Source organism: Notamacropus eugenii, chromosome 1 (assembly GCF_028372415.1).
Source record: "Notamacropus eugenii isolate mMacEug1 chromosome 1, mMacEug1.pri_v2, whole genome shotgun sequence".
In the NCBI taxonomy this organism is placed as follows: Eukaryota; Metazoa; Chordata; class Mammalia; order Diprotodontia; family Macropodidae; genus Notamacropus; species Notamacropus eugenii.
In genome coordinates this window covers 47,319,485-47,336,295 of record NC_092872.1, presented here as the reverse complement: position 1 = coordinate 47,336,295, position 16,811 = coordinate 47,319,485, and the positions used below count along the sequence as shown (strand labels likewise).

General features: G+C 39.3%; 1 protein-coding gene and 2 pseudogenes across 7 annotated transcripts in view; 2 read left to right on the top strand and 1 right to left on the bottom strand.

Moving 5' to 3' along the window:
• LOC140497984 (phospholipid-transporting ATPase ABCA3-like) overlaps positions 1–16,811 on the top strand; it is a 296,904-nt gene that overhangs the window by 172,252 nt on the left and 107,841 nt on the right. For all 7 annotated transcript variants that reach the window (XM_072599356.1, XM_072599345.1, XM_072599336.1 and 4 more), the window contains one exon: positions 3,290–3,468. In XM_072599356.1, coding sequence (XP_072455457.1) covers positions 3,290–3,468 — 179 coding nt within the window. The remainder of the gene's footprint in view (positions 1–3,289; positions 3,469–16,811) is intronic.
• Positions 4,349–6,050, bottom strand: LOC140498033 (vimentin-like; annotated as a pseudogene).
• On the top strand, positions 6,156–9,022 carry LOC140498049 (proteasome subunit beta type-4 pseudogene; annotated as a pseudogene).

Sequence of the window (16,811 nt, the reverse complement as noted above, 5' to 3'; positions counted from 1 at the left end):
AGTCTTTGGGTTTATTAAAGAGTGGATTACTGTAGTCATTTACTACTATGTCTTGTGTATCTAACCTATTCCATTTATTTGCCACTCTATTTCTTAGCCAGTACTAAACAGTTTTCATGATTGCTGCTTTATAATATAGTTTTAGGTTTGTCACAGTTCATGCTACCTTCCTTTGCCTTTTTTAAAATTAATTTCCTTGATATTCTTGACCTTTTGTTCTTCCAGATGAATTTTATTATTAACCCTAACCCTAACCCTAAATGCCTTGATTTTTAGTAGTTTGGTTGGTATGGCACTGAATAAATAAATTAATTTAGATAGAATTGTCATTTTTATTGTATTACCTTAGCCTACCCATGAGCAATTGATATTTTTCCAGTTATTTAGATCTGACTTTATGTGTGTGAAAAGTGTTTTGTAATTGTGTTTACATAATTCCTGGGTTTGTCTCAGCAGGTAGACCCCCAAATATTTTATATTGTCTATAATTATTTTAAATGGAATTTCTCTTTCTGTCTCATACTGCTGGGCTTTGTACGTCATATAAAGAAATGTTGATGATCTTATATCCTACAACTTTGCTAAAGTTGTTAATCATGTCAAGCAGCCTTTTAGTGATTCTGTTCTCTAGTAGGATTTTCTAGTAGGAAATCTAGTAGGATTTGTTCTCTAAGTATACTATATCATCTGCAGAGAGTGCTAATTTTGTTTCCTCATTTCCTGTTCTAATTCCCTCAATTTCTTTTTCTTATCTTATTACTAAAGCTAACATTTCTAGCACAATATTAAATTAGAGTCATGATAATGGGCATTCTTGTTTCACCCTGATCTTATTGGGAAAGCTTCTAGCTTATCCCCATTACACATAATGCTTGCTGATAGTTTTAGGTAAATACTACTTATCATTTTAAGGAAGAGTTCATTCTTACAGTTTGTAGTGTTTTTTAATATGAATGAGTACTGTGTTTTGTCAAAAGTTTTTTCTGCATCTACTGAGATAATTGTAATGATATCTGTTAGTTTTGTTTTTGATATTGATATCAATTTTGCTGATAGTTTTCCTGATATTGACCTAGGTTGGTATAAATCCCATCTGGTCATAGTATATTATCTTTGTGACAAATTGCTGTAATCTCGTTGCTAATATTTTATTTATAATTTCTGCAACAGTATTCATTAGGAAAATTGATTTATAATTTTCTTTCTCTGTTTTGGTTCTTTCTGGTTTAAGTATCAGCACCTTTGTGTCATAAAAGGAATTTGGTAAGACATCTTCACCTACTTTTCCAAATAATTTGTGTAGCATTGGAATTAATTATTCTTTAAATGTTTGGTAGAATTCACTTGTAAATCCATCTGGCCCTGCAGATTTTTTCTTAGGAAGTTCATTGATGACTTGTTCAATTTCTTTTTCTAAAATGGGATTAGTTAAGTATTTTATTTCCTCTTCTGTTAATCTGGGCAATTTGTATTTCTGTAAATATTCATCCATTTCACTTAAATTGTCAGATTTATTGACATACAGTTGGGCAAAATAGCTCCTCATTATTGCTTTAATTTCCTCTTCATTGGTGATGAATTCACCCTTTTCATTTTTGATACTAGTAATTTGGTTTTCTTTCTTTTTAAAAATTGAATTAGCCAAAAGTTTATCTATTTTGTTGGGTTTTTTCCATAAAACCGGCTCTTAGTTTCATTTATTAATTCAGTAGATTTCTTACTTTCAATTTTATTAATCTCTTCTTTGATTTTTCAGAATTTCTAATTTGATATTTCATTGAAGATTTTTAATTTGTTTTTTCTAACTTTTATAGTTGTGTGCCCAATTCATTGACCTGTTCTTTCTCTATTTTATTCACATAAGCATTTAGAAATATAAAATTTCTCAATAAGAACTACTTTGACTGCCTGCCATGAGTTTCGCTTTGTTGTCTCATTATTGTTCTCTTTGATGAAATTATCTCTATGATTTGTTGTTTGATCCATTCATTCTTAAGGATTAGATTATTTTGCTGCCAACTAATTTTAAATCTGTTATTCCATGGCCCTTTATTACATTTACTTTTTATTGTATCATGATATGAAAAGGATGAATTTAATATTTCTTCTTTTCTGCATTTGATTGTGAGATTTTTATGCCCTAATACATAGTCAATTTTTGTTAAGGTGCCATGTACCACTGAGAAAAAATACTCCTTTCTATCACCATTCAATTTTCTCTAGAGGTCTATCATATCTAACTTTTCTAATATTCTGTTTACCTTCTTAGTTTCTTTCTTGTTTATTTTGAGGTTAGATTTGTCACGTTCTGAGAGGGGTAGGCTGAGATCCCCTACCAGTATAGTTTTGCTATCTATTTCTTTCTGTAACTCACTGAACTTCTCTAAGAATTTGGAATGCTATACGACTTTGTGTATATATGTTTGATATTGCTTCGTTATCTGTAGTACCTTTTAGCAAGGTGTAGTTTCTTTCCTAATCTCTTTTAATTAGATCTATTTTTGCTGTTGCTTTGTCTGTGATCAGGATAGATTTTCTAAAAAAAAAATCAGCTGAAGTGTAATATATTCTGCTCCAGTCTTTTTATTCTCTGTGTATCTCTCTGCTTAAAATGTGTTTCTTGTGTTGAGGTGATTGGCCTAGTAACATTTAGGTGGGAGTTCCCAGCAGGCTATTTGTCTTCTGCGCAGGGGCTGAAGGCCTCACAGCTGGCCTTCTGTGTCACTGGCCTGCTGAGCCAGGATTGAAGGACCTTGGTTGCTGACCTGTGCTGTGGCTAAGAACCTTCTGCTGGCATACCCGGACATTGTCTGTGCAAGGCGGTGTTCACATTTTACCCAAGTCAGGCAGACCTTTCCTGAAGTCCTTCTAAGTTACCTTAAACCAGAAAATTATTTCACTCTATAATTTTGTAGGTTCTCTCACTCCAAGATCCAGTTAGAGGCTTCATTTAATATTTTTCCCAGGGAAACTGGGGAGAACTCAGGCAACTTCCTGGCTTTTCCCTGCCATCTTGGTCCCACCTTGGTTCTTCACTGTTGAATTAACACACTGTAGAGTAGTGGTATCAAACTCAAATAAAATGTGTTTCTGTAGATTGCATATTGACTTAAAAAATGACAAATTAATAGCAACTCTTTTTTGTGTTTTTATTTATTTCATTAAATATTTCCCAAATTCATTGTAATTCCCATGCAGCAGGGACATGTGCTTGATATCTATGCTGTAGAGTAATGCTTTTTCAGTGTCAGTCAAGCAGGTATATTAACTATTTCTTGTTGAATTTTAGGGATAGGTATTCAATGGAAACACGTCTTGAAGATTTACACATCTGATAAATTTGACTTTGGGGAGGTGCTGATAATGCTTCTACTTGACAGTATCTTGTATGGCTTGGTGACCTGGTATGTGGAGGCTGTCTTCCCAGGGAAATATGGTATACCTCAGCCTTGGTACTTCTTCATGATGGTGAGTTCTGATATTGGTATCCTTCAGAATATCCACAGCCCTTTTGTTACCAAACATCATGGTTCTTGGCACTTCTTACAATGTCCTTAAATCAGTCAATACAGACATAGACAGACAAAAGGAATTTTTCCCTGAAGGAGTGCTTACCTTTCTAGCTCAGAGTTTTGGGTTCAAAGGTAAAGCCAGGTCTTAACCCCAGTTTTCTAGAAGAAGACCTCCTTTCAAATGGAAAGTTCTACCAGGAGCACCCAAAAGACAAGAGAAGTTTTCCTAAGAGAATTTGGGGAACCAGGCACCCTCTCCCAATCCTGGGGGGATCTCTAAAACTATCTCAATGTAAATTTAATAAAGGTAGACTGAGGTACATACTCTGAAAAAAATCAGTTTATTGAAAGTGGTTATTTTATTAAAAATTTATTAACTCATAACAAAGCAGGTCAGACTGGTCACCTCAGTAAGCCAGTGACCCCAGTAAGAGGGAGGAGACCCTCTTTACTGACACACAAGGAAGCCAGGTTCTTGGTAGTCATAGAACATTATGATTGGTTATACTCAGAAAGGAGGGCTGGCATTCAAGTGAGAGTGATTATGAACCTTTCTGACAAATAAGGAATGGTAATTGTTTTATGAGATTCTTGTGCATCTTGTAATCTTTGCTGGAGGATCAAAACTAACATATTTACTGTCTTCTTGGAAAAGATAAAATCTCCCCTTATTGTACAAGGGTAGGCAAGGACAGGTAACATATCTTTTGGAGGTGGTACCAAGTGAACTTATGGGGCTTAAAGATAACAAACAGATGTCCTGGAAGTATCCTGGAGGCTACCAGTATGAAAAATAACAACTTTTAATTATGTCTTTTTAACTTTCTAAAGATTTATTGAAGCAGTAATAGGTTGGTCAGACCCTGGCTGGAAATAAAAAGCAGTTTTATGATATTCAAAAACACTTCTTAAAAAAGTATGAAAGCACAAGATATCATTGTAAACTAGATTTTGCTGTAAACTTTCTAAATCTTTTACGAGGGTCAGTTCATAAGAACTAAAGCCTATTCCATTATAGCTATCCAAATCTATCTTGCGCTCTTGGAAAACTGCAGAAAGGCACTTAAAAGCTGTTTCTTTAACGTATGGAATTCTCTTTTCTTCTTGCTGGTAAGATTCTACTGCAGTCAGGTCACACTTTTCATTCCAGATCATCATGATGTTGAGAAGTTTCATTGATGACGTGTCCATCTCTAGTTTCAACAGTCTTAATTAGGAGGGTTCTCTTTGAATGGATGTCAACCAGAGGGTGTGAGTCAAGGTTGTTTTCCCTCAGATTCAAGGAAGAGAAACTGGGGAAGAAGCAGAGCAATTCTGCTCTCTTCTCCTTCCAGCAGTTTCCTGTAGGTGGCAATCTCAACATCAAGTGCCATCTTGACATTCAGCAGGTGCTGGTATTCACGGAGGTGGCCGCGCCATGTTTTCTTTCATGTTCTGGATTTCATCTTGCAGGCAGCCAGTAGCGTCTTGGTAGTTAGCAGCTTCAACGGCAAAGTTCTCCATTTCACGCATCTGGCGTTTCTGGGATTCATTCGTTCCTTTAAGTGCATCCACCTCGCAGGTGAAGGACTGCACCTGTCGTGGGTATTCATTAGATTCTTGGGCATCATTGTTCCTACTAGCAGCTTGAGAGAGATCAGCAAATTTGGACTTGTACCACTCCTCAGCCTCCTGAAGGTTCTTGGCAGCCATGCTTTGGTGCTGCTGACGGACATCACGCAGGGCTGCAGTGAGGTCAGGCTTGGCAACATCCACGTCCATCAGAACGTGTTGCTCTTGAACCTGGGCCTGCAGTTCTTGGATTTCCTCATCATGAAGTTTCTTCAAGAAAGCAATCTCTTCTTGCAGGGATTCAGCTTCACGCTCCAGGTCTAGACGTGCCAAGGAAGCGTTGTCAACGTCCTGTCTGAAAGACTGCAAGGTGCTCTTGGCTTCCTCTCTCGCCATCATCTCCTCTTGCAGTTTCTCAGGGAGCCGCATGATGTCCTCGGCCAAGCTGTCCCTCTCCGCCTCCACCTGGGCTTTGTCGTTGGTGAGCTGGTCCACCTGCAGCGCAGCTCCCGCATCTGCTCCTCTACGGGACCCCAGGCGCGACTTGCCCTGCCCTTTGAGCTGCTGCAGCTCGGCCAGCAAGACCTTGTTCTGCTGCTCCAGAAGTCGCACCTTGTCGGGGTAGTTGGCGAAGCGGTCGCTGAGCTCCTGCAGCTCCACCTTCTCGTTGGTGCGGGTGTTCTGAACTCGATGTTGATGGCATCGGCCAGAGAGAAGTCCACCGAGTCCTGCAGCAGCCTCACTCCCGGGATCGGGGCGCTGCTCCTCAGGCGCACAGCCGACGAGCGGAGCGTACACGCCACCTGGGGAGGACGAGTACACGCTGCGGGTGCTGCTCGGCCAGATGGCGCTGCCCGGGCTGTAGCGGGTGGTGGAGGTCATGTAGCTGTGGCTGGAGCTGGGCTGCCCGCCGACGCTGCTGCCGCCGAACATCCTGCGGTCCGAGGGGGAGGATACGGACCGGGTGGACATAGCTGGAGGGCTGCTGCGTGGAGCGCGACCCCCGAAGAGAGAGGGGTGGTGGCGGTGGGGCTGGCTGTGGCTGAGGCGACAAGAACCGGGAGACTGGGGAGGCAGAGAGCCTAATTATATATTTAGAGTAACTCAGAGAGAAAGCTAAATTCCTGAGCTCAACTCAGGGTCATAGAGCAGTGGCTTGATGCAGATGCAGACTCAGTTATAAAAATCAATATAGCATAAAATCAATTACATTATAGAATCAATCCAGTAGAAATTTGGCCTGCTAATTGAATCTTCATCCTGCATCACAGAACTCTTGAACAAAGAGTCTGTTCGTGCTACCTTCTAAAAGTCTACTCCTAAGGTTTTTCTTTGCTGTTTTCTCCAGAAATCAGTGCCTTTTGGTGAAAGCTAACCTGTTCTCTGAACCCGTTCTTCCTTCCTAAAGATAGTCTGGATTCTCTAAGGGAGAGAATTACACATGTCCTGTACTTTTTGCCTAGTATTGTTGCAATAAAAATCTGCAGTGAAGAAAAACTGAGGCACAAAGTTCAGAGCTTAATCAGTTAATTAGCAAGGCTAGCAATTACCAATAAAGTAAGATTCCAAGCCCTTCAGTAGGAGGGATGCATTTGACAATCAGAATATCTTTTTTTACATAAGGCCTAGTGGTGCAAACTAAACTAAGACTGTGATTGGTCTATAACAGAAGTGAAGGATGGGCTATACATTTTGCTTAATTACTTTGACTTGCAAGAAAGGGTCTCCAGAATGCATAGCAATGGGGAAAGCACAAAGTTGGAACAGCATCTTCTGGAAAGTCCTGTGTTAGATACCATTTAATACCAAAGAGATCCAGTGCTAGGGAAAGCTTCTCCTGACCAAGTTAGCTCATCCTCCATTCATCCTCCTTGTGTCCTTGATGGTACAGGACTAGTTTGCCTTTAAAATTAGGGAACCTGGCAGGCACCTTCATTTCCCTTCTCCAGAGTGACTAAGATGGAACTGTTGTTGGAGCCTCAGTTGGGTTTGTGGGCCGGGGGCCCCTTACCAGGCCAGTTCTACCGCCTCCCGCCCGTCTCTGGAATTCTCCCAGGGCTGGACAGCACTGTCTGTGGAAGCCCGATTACTCTGGCGCATAACCCGATGGTTACAGGGACCTCTGTCCTAGGTGTGAAATTTGAGGGTAGTGTAATAATTGCAGCCGATATGTTGGGTTCCTATAGCTCCCTGGCCCTCTTTCGAAATATCTTTCGAATCATGCGTGTCAACAACAATACAATGCTTGGTGCCTCTGGGGATTATGCTGATTTCCAGTATGTGAAGCAAGTCATTGACCAGATGGTGATTGATGAAGAGCACCTGAGTGATGGACACAGCTATAGCCCAAAAGCCATCCACTCTTGGTTAACTAGAGCCATGTACAGCCGCCACTCCAAGATGAACCCACTCTGGAACACTATGGTCATTGGCGGCTATGCTGATGGGGAAAGCTTCCTGGTCTATGTGGACATGCTTGGTGTAGCCTATGAAGGCCCCACATGGGCCACTGGTTAAGGTGCTTACTTGGCCCAGCCCTTGATACGAGAGATTTTGGAGAAGAAGCCAGTTCTAAGCCAGGAAGAAGCAAGGGAGCTGGTGGAGCATTGCATGCATGTGTTGTGCTACCAAGATGCTCGATCTTACAACAGCTTTGAAATTGCCACAGTGACTGAGAAAGGAGTTGAAGTGGAGGGACCTCTGTCTGCAGAGACCAATTGGGATATTGTCCACTTGATCAGTGGCTTTGAGTAATGCAGTTTTATCTCCAGCCTCATCTATTGTGCCCTAACTACTCCTGGCCCTGCTATTAAGGCCATGTTGGCTGTCTCAGGACTGAGATTTGACTTTTTCCTTTATAAGAGATTGGTAGGAAATAAATCATTCTGGACCTCCTAAAAATAAAATAAAATAAAATTAGGGAACCTAAACTCTTTACAGCATATTCACCATAAAATCCAATATGGGATGATTACTACAATTATATAAAACAACAATAATCCTTGAAATTGGAAAGAGTTCACCTCATGGAGTGTTCTTATTTTCCAAGCACTGACTGCTTTATCAAGCATTTCAACAAATTAACGTAATTTCTCCTAGCAGAATGTACTTGACCCATAATGCATACCCAGTCTACTCACAGTCATGACCTCAGGAGAGGTCGGGCTGCCAACTCCTGCTGCCACTGGATACGTCCCTTCAGGTCCCTGTTCAGGTGCCAGATGCAGCATCCCTTGCAGCGGAGTTTGAGCAGGGGTCACCTGTAAGGGGACAGGAGTGCCTGCAGAAATAGAAGAGAGCACATGGTAACCAAAATGTGACCTGGGCAGGCTCGGGAAACAGCAACTGCAGTGAGCCGCTTCAGGAATCAACTTTTACTTCAAAACTGATGTCATGGTTACATTCCAAGATAAGGGGAGACAAACATACATTTCCTGGGAAAGCACACAGATATACAATGTATAACTTTTACAACCCATAATCTTGTCTTCATGATATAGAATTCCATACAATTTACTTAGGGGATTTCCTGCCCAGATGGATACCCAAGGGGTCATACTTGACCTTACAATCATGTCCCTGTTGTTGCAGGAGACATATACCTTATATACAACTTTTGCAGCTTATGAGACTTGTGAAATAAAGCTGCAGTAGGATAGAGTCCCACAGAAATGAGCAGAACCATGAGAAGACTGTACTCAGTAACAGTAATGTTGTACAACGATCAACTGTGAATGACTTAAGTATTCTGATCAATACAGTGATCCTTGTTAAACCCAAAGGACTTATGACGAAAAATACTGTCTGTCTCCAGAGGAAGAACTGAGCAGTCTAAGTGCAGATTGAAGCATAATTTTTTTCACAACATTTTTTTTTTGCAACATGGCTAATATGGAAATATGTTTTGTGTGATTTCACATACATAACTGATTTCTTGCCTTCTCAATGCGTGGGAAAGAAGTAAGAGAGAATAAGAGAATTCAGAACTCAAAAGTTTAAAGACAGAATATTAAAAATAAATAATTTAAATAAGACAATGAAAAAACTTTGCAGAAATTATTGTCTCGATTATTTTTTTTTGCTGATTTCCTAGGATTTTCTAAGTGAACATTATGTCATCTGCAAATATGAATAGTTTTTTCTCATCTTTGCCTGTCTTGTCTTTAATTTCATTCTCTTGTTATTGCTTACATTTCTAGATATTTTAATACATTTATATACAAAACTGTGTATATGTTTATATATGTTTGTATATGTGTGCTCAACTCTCCTCCAAGGGAGATGAAAGGTGAGTTGGTTCATATATGGTTTGCTTCCCCAATCTATTTCTCTTTGTTTGTATAATCTTCCTACCCTGATTATGTGAAATAGTAAATTCTACTGCATTTCTCCCTCAGTCTTCCTCCTTGTATTCTCTTTTTTTCTTCCCTTAAAAATCAAAATGTGATAAAATCACTGCCAGGCCCTTGGCCTTATCCCCTTTATGACCCTTGAAGTCATTAAAGTTCTGAGGTTACACTCATTCTCCATTCTCTATTAAAATGTAAATATTTCATTATCTGTATAGTCCCTTCTCATTCAAGTATATTTACCTTTCTATTTTTCTCTTGATTGTGTTTGCATTCAAAGTATCTCCTCAAACTGCAAACTAAATGTACTTTTGAGATTCCACCTCACATCCATAATATTGTTAAAGAAGACTGAAAAAGAAAAAATTGTGAATGTTGGAGGGGCTGCTTGGAAGACAGGCACACTAATGTAATGTTGGTGGAGCTGTGAATTGTTCCATCTATTCTAGAAATCAGTTTAGAACTATACCCACTGTAAACTGAGGCAGGTGCTCTTTATAGGGAAATTAGATCCCTCTTTTCCCTAAAGGGAAGTAAACTAGAGGAAGACTGTCTGTGAAATTAAAGATTTTTATTGAGTGGAGGAGTAAAAAATGCCCATGGGGACTATTAACTTAATGCTGAGCAGCCCACCAAATAATGGATTTAGAAAGGATATATACTTTTCAAACAAAGGAAGGCAGAGAATTTAGGGTGAAAGGCAGGAAATCCAATAAAGGAATGAAGTCAAGGAGCCTTGTTGAGGGAAAGGGGACATCCAGGAGAAATTCCAGGTGTTTGGATGTATTCTTGGTGATAAGCAGCCCACAATTCAAGGCCTCAGCACAGACAATAAGAAGATGTCTCCAAAAGCCAAAAAACAGAATGTGTCTGAGAGCCCCATAATCTACAGTCTCTGGAAATAAAGATAAAATCCTACTGCTATTGAAACTGGTCTGCTTCAAAGTTGGTGTGAGCTTAATTGGCTTCAGAGTTGCTGAACAGAGTTGGGGTTTACTTATGGTCACTACAAAGGATTTTTGGTATGTCAGGCTACACTGTATCTTAGTATAGCCAGTATTCATACAGCCCTTCTTGGTTAATTGAGGAGCTCAAATACACTCTCAGTCACTACTATACATACATATTCTTTGACCCCCAACTAAAAAGTATTACAGCAACTCTTTATAGTGGTAAAGAACTGGAACTAAAGGGGTGCTCATCAACTGGGGAATGGCTAAACAAATGAGAGAATGTACATGTAATCTAATATTATTGTGCCATAAAAAAATTATGAAGATAAAGATTTGAAAGAAAATCTGGAAAGGTTTACATGCATGTCATGTAGAGTGAAGTCAATAGAACCAGAAGAATGACTTACACAACAACATTGTAAAGTTAAACAACTTTGAGACATTTAAGAACTCTGATCAGTATAGTGACTAGCCACAATTCCAGAGGACAGATAATAAGACATACTACCCACCTTCTAGATACCTACTCAGCCTGTTTATATTTAAATATTTTCCTTGGTTTCCTGGCATTTTTTTTCTGTTGTTCCATACTTCCTCATTCTTCCAAATTATCTTCCTTTTTCCTTTCCCTTTTTTGCTTCTCCTATGATAATCGCAAGTTGACACTTCCAGACTCTGCCTTATTTATTCCCTTTATGACTTTTAAAGACATTAGAGTTCTGAGAGGACTGGGTACTGCTTGCTTTGATCTTCCAGAACCTCAGGAGGCAGATTTAGTGGTCAGACACAAGGAAAGGCTGTACTGTTGCCCACATGATCTGAGCTCCATAGACTTTGGGGTCTTTATTTTTCTGACAGCTGATTCAGGCTCCAGGCTCCAGGATTCCCCTACTCACCTCAAATTCACATACTATAGAAGGCTTCTGTGTGTTATGCTATATAGATAAGGTTTTCTCACTTTACCTAATGCCCTCAAGATTTTGTATATCACTTTGTGGAGACTTGTGGAGTAAATTCACTCAAATGAATTCATTATAATTCTCCTTGGATTTCTTGATCATTCAAGGTACTCTTTTTTCATTCTTGCTGAAGTAGCTATGAAAGAACTAAGTTCTCCTACTCTTAGTACCCTACCTTCATGAAGAGAGTTTCCTGAGTTTTATTCTTAAGAACTTCCTAGTGTCCCTTGGTCAACTGCCTCTCTAGAATTTCTTAGTCCATCTAATCCTACTTATCCTTCTCTGCACCCTTTTACATATGCTCTTTGGATTTACAGTGTATATCAAACAATGCCCATATTTTCACTCCCCTGTTACAAATTCTAGGAGAAAATGGTCATTTACCCTCAAAATTAGCTATGTTTTCTACCATAGTAACTAATTCATCCCTTTTGAGGAGAATCATATCCAAAATATGATATCCTTTGTTTTTCTCCCCATGTTTTTGAAGCTTGAAATTATCATTGAAGCAAGTCAAGAAACCATTAGCTACTCTGATTTTGGCAGAGTAGTCTTGCAGATGTGTGTATGATCAAAGTCTCTAATCTCTATTATCTCTCTATACTAGTCTTGTAATCTGTTTCCCAAATTTCTCACCTATTTCTTTTTTCTGTCCAGATGGACTTTAGTGTATTTCATTAATCAAACAGCTTCTATTTCTGCCTCTATTCATCTTTACCCAAAGGGTTTGTTCTTCTTCCCTAGTCTGATTCCTAACTTCTTCATATTTTATTTTTCTTTTTTCTCAATATAGAGTCCTATGCACTTACCCCATTTACCAATCTTTTTTTTCCTGATCCATGTTCCATTTATAGGTCTTATCCCAATAGGTCTCAGTGATACATTTGAGATCAAATTTGCCTCTTTTCGTTATTACCCCTAGTTAATCTTTCTTATGTCTGTACTTTTTTACATTTGTATATAGAAATTCAGAGATCATGCTCAAATTCTCTAATGGTTCTGAAATTCTGGTGGTAGCAAATAATGACTGCTGCTTGGAACATGGAGACTTCAATGAATTCCTATTTGGCACCCCTGATATTAGAGGATGAGGTAGACCCAGAAGCATATAGAGGAAGCATTCTACTTCTTGTCTCGGTGTCTCTGGAAGTACAGGTTCCCTAGTACCTTTGGTACCCTGATGTTAGGGATCTCCTCCATTAGAATGGAATGTCATTTAAAGAAATGATGGTTGCATGATGTATATTTGTTTCCTCATTGGCTAGCACAGTGTGTGACATATAGTAGATGTTTAACAAATGCTACATTATTGACTGGTCTGCTTAGGATTTCTTATAGAAGTGAATATTCTTTGGCACAGGCCATCTGGTTCCTTGAGATGTGTGATGTCTGAAAGATGTAGAATCTCTGCTATAGACTTCTGATAGTCTTACCACCATTCCAGGAGAGTAGGAGAGTTGAAAATTTCAGTAAAGGTAGCTCTTATGTCTCTGTTCCATAGCTGCAAAGATTTACTGCTCTCTGCTCTGTTCTGTGTAATTGAGGAATACATTATAACTGGTAAGGTAAAAAAAAATTCCTGCAATCATGGATCTCTCCTTTCTACTTTGATATGGGAGAAATGGTGTTAATGGCAGAACTCAAGCATTTAGCTCTTCTTTTGTTCCCTGCTTAAAGTGAAAAGAGCACAATGTTATCCACTTTGGTAATATAACATCACTATTGTAAGAGAAGATTACTCAATGTAGGTAACTTGTACTCATATTTCAACAAAACATAGCTACATTTGGCCATCCTCTGGGACATGGAAATAGTATTGTTATAGAGAATGCTTCATTGTAATGGTCACTCAATTTTAAAATTATTTTTAAAGTGAGTTTTTATTGATGTATTTGTTTTTGTTACACTCCCACAATTTCTCCCCTTATCTTTCCAACTCTTCTCAGAAAGCTATCTCATATAACAAATAGTACTTTAAAGACAAAAAAGGGGGTTGGTGGTGGAGCCAAGATGCTAGAGTGAGAGTAGTACTCACCTAAACTCTAAGAAAAACTCCTCCAGATACCTCTCAAAAGAAAATCTGAACAAATTTTAGAGTGGCAAAATTAAATAGAAGACAGAGTGTGGCAGATTTCCAGCCTAGGACAGACTGGAAGGTTGATGGGAAGGATATGTTGCACATGGCTGGAGGAGCACAGAGTGTGTGGACAGGCAGTACCCGCATGGACCACCATAGCAAAGTGGAATGGAAACCACCTGGAGGTCTGAAGCAGTGCGAATTCTTAAACATATCAGCCCAGGACAGGAGTCTAGTGGAAATGAGTGAGAGAGAAGCACAGAACCCCAGGTAATGGCAGTGGCCACTCCTGAAACTATCAGCCCACAGATTATATGTCTGTAAGTCATCTACTTGAATTTCTGGGAGCCAGGATGGTGGAGTGATTTATAAATGCTCTCCCCCTCCCCTTGCTGACTTTGAAAAACCCAGAGAGTATGTCCCTAGGAAAAATCCTGGAATAGTGGGATCAGTCAAAGGGGTAATCACTCTCTTAGCCCATGAGGCAAGGAAAATCACAAAGGGGGGGGTCCTTCTTGCTGCAGCTGAAGGGACCAGTGCAGGACTGGAGCTGTCCCAGACACCCCCACCTCAGCAAACCAGGAGGAGATCCTGAGCACCAGGGGGTTGGAGCACATAAGCACCAACACCAGGACCCTAGACATGCCTCAGCACAGCCAGGGGAATCAGGAAGACACTATCTCAGATGGGATTCACCAACCACTGAGCTTGCCTGTCCTCTAGCTCAGGAGAGGACACCTCCTCTGGCCAGACCACCCCTCCCCTACACTTCATGCAGCTAGCTCCAGGATAACTCCAGGGATACTCAGAAAGACTTCACCTGGCCTCTGCTTTGGCACACCAGCCAGCTCGACACCAATTAAGCTGCAGCATTCTAGCTTCTAGCTGAAAGTACCAGAGGCCACAATACACAAAGCCTCAAGTTCCAAGCACAAGAACCGTGAGACAGAGTCCCCTCTGCCCCAGAAGCAGAGATCTACTTTAAAAACCAGGAAAAAGGAAATCATCATGAGCAGAAAGAAAACCAGAAGAGAAAAGACCATAGAATCTTACTATGGGAATAAGGACCAAAACATGAATACTGAAGACGTAAGCACTAAGACTAAACTGCAAGAGATAAGCATTGAGACTTGTGAAAACTTAAGACCATGTGAAACTTAAGAAGGGCATATGAACTGGTCTCAAGCCCAAAGAGCATTCTTGGAAGAGCTCAAGAAGGATTTTAAAAGCCAAATTAGAGAGATAGAAGAAAAACTGGCTAATGATTTTAAAAATATGAGAAAAGAATTCACTGAAGAGAATAGTTCCTTAAAAAGGAAAATTGGAGAAATGGAAAAGGAAATACAAAACCTAACTGGAGAAAGTAATTCTTTAATAGGAACAATTGGACAAATAGAAAAGGAGATACAAAAGTTAGCTGAAGAAAACAATCTATTAAAAATTAGAATTGGGCAAGTAGAAGCTAATGACTCTATAAGACATCAAGAACCAGTCAAACAGAGTCTAAAGAATGAAAAAATAGAAGAAAATGTAAAATATCTCATTGGAAAAGGAACTGACCTGATCCAGGAGAGAAAAATCTAAGAATTATTGGTCTATTGGAAAGCCAAAAGAGCCTGGACAATATCTTCCAAGAAATCATCAAGGAAAACTGCTCAGAAGTCCTAGATTCAGAAGGTAAAATAGTCATCAAAAGAATCCACTGGTCCCCCTGAAAGAGATACCAAACTGAAAACACCAAGGAATATTGTTGCCAAATTCCAGAACTATCAAGGGAAGGAGAAGATATTGTAAGCAGCCAGAAAGAAACAATTCAAATATCAAGTAACTACAGTCAGGATCACACAGGACCTTGCAGCTTCTACATTAAAAGATTGAAGGAATTGGAATATGATACTCTGTAAGATAAAGGAGCTGGAATTACAACCAATGATCAATCACCCAGCAAAACTGAGCACAATATTTCAGGCAAGGAGATGGACATTCAATGAAATAAGGGATTTCCAGACCTTCCTGATGAAAAAGCCAGAGCTCAATAGAAAATTTTATCTTCACACACGTCTCAAGAGAGGCATAAAAAGGTAAACAGGGGAAAAAACTCGTTATTCAATATGGGCAAACTGTTTACATCTCCATAAGGAAAGATAATACCTGTTAATCTTGAGAATTATATATTTATTATGACATTTAAAAGAGTTCTATAGAGAGAGAGGGAGTGGGTATATATTAAATGATGTGACGATAAAAATGTGATTTAAGGGTGCAATGGGATTGTAACGGGAGATATGAAAAGGAGGAGGCATAAAAAGGTAAATTACATCACAGGAAGAGGCACAGAAACATATTACAGTAAGAGGGAAAGAGGGGAGGGAAATGAGCACTGTTTGAGATTTACTGTTATCTGATTTGGTACAAGGAGGGAACAGCAAACTCAGCTAAGTATAGAAATCTAACTAGTTCAATAGGCATTAGGAGGAGAAATGGGAAAGAAAAGGGAAGGGAGGCTAAAAGGGAGGAAAGAGATAGTAAGGGGAAAGAGGAATAAAAGGAAGAGGGCTAATAGAAGGGAGGGAAGACTGAGGGAGGTGGTGGTCAAAAATTAAAACTCTATTGTAGATGGGAAGAGAGAAAGGAGAACTAAAAGCATAAAAAGGGAAAATAGGATAGAAGGGAAGACACAGATAGTAATCATAACTGTGAATGTGAATGGGAAGAACTCTCCCATAAAACAGAGGCGGATAACAGAATGGATTAAAGACCATAGTCCAACAATATGTTGTTTACAAAAAAGACATTTGAAACAGAGGTTACACACAGGACAAAGGTAAAAGGTTGGAGCATATTATGCTTCAGTAGATGTAGAAAAAGCAGGGGTAGCAATCCTAATCTCAGACAAAGCAAAAGTAGAAATAGATCTAATCAAAAGAGGTAAGGAAGGAAACTATATCCTGCTAAAAGGCACCATAGACAATGAAACAATATCATTACTAAACATATATGCACCAAATGGTATCACATCCAAATTCTTAGAGGAGAAGTTGAGTTACAGGAAGAAATAGACAGCAAAACTATACTAGTGAGGGACTTCAACCTCCCCCTCTCTGAACTTGATAAATCTAATCTCAAAATAAACAAGAAAGAAGTTAAGGAGATCAGTGGAGCTCTGGATAAGGTAGAGATGATAGATCTCTGGAGAAAACTGAATGGGGATAGAAAGGAATATACCTTTTTCTCAGCAGTATATGGCACATATACAAAAATTGACCATGTGCTAGGGCATAAAAACCTCACAATCCAGTGCAGAAAGGCAGAGATAGTCAATGCATCCTTCTCAGATCATAATGCAATAAAAATTATCTGTAGTAAAGGCCATGGAAAGATAGACCAAAAATTAATTGGAAACCAAATAA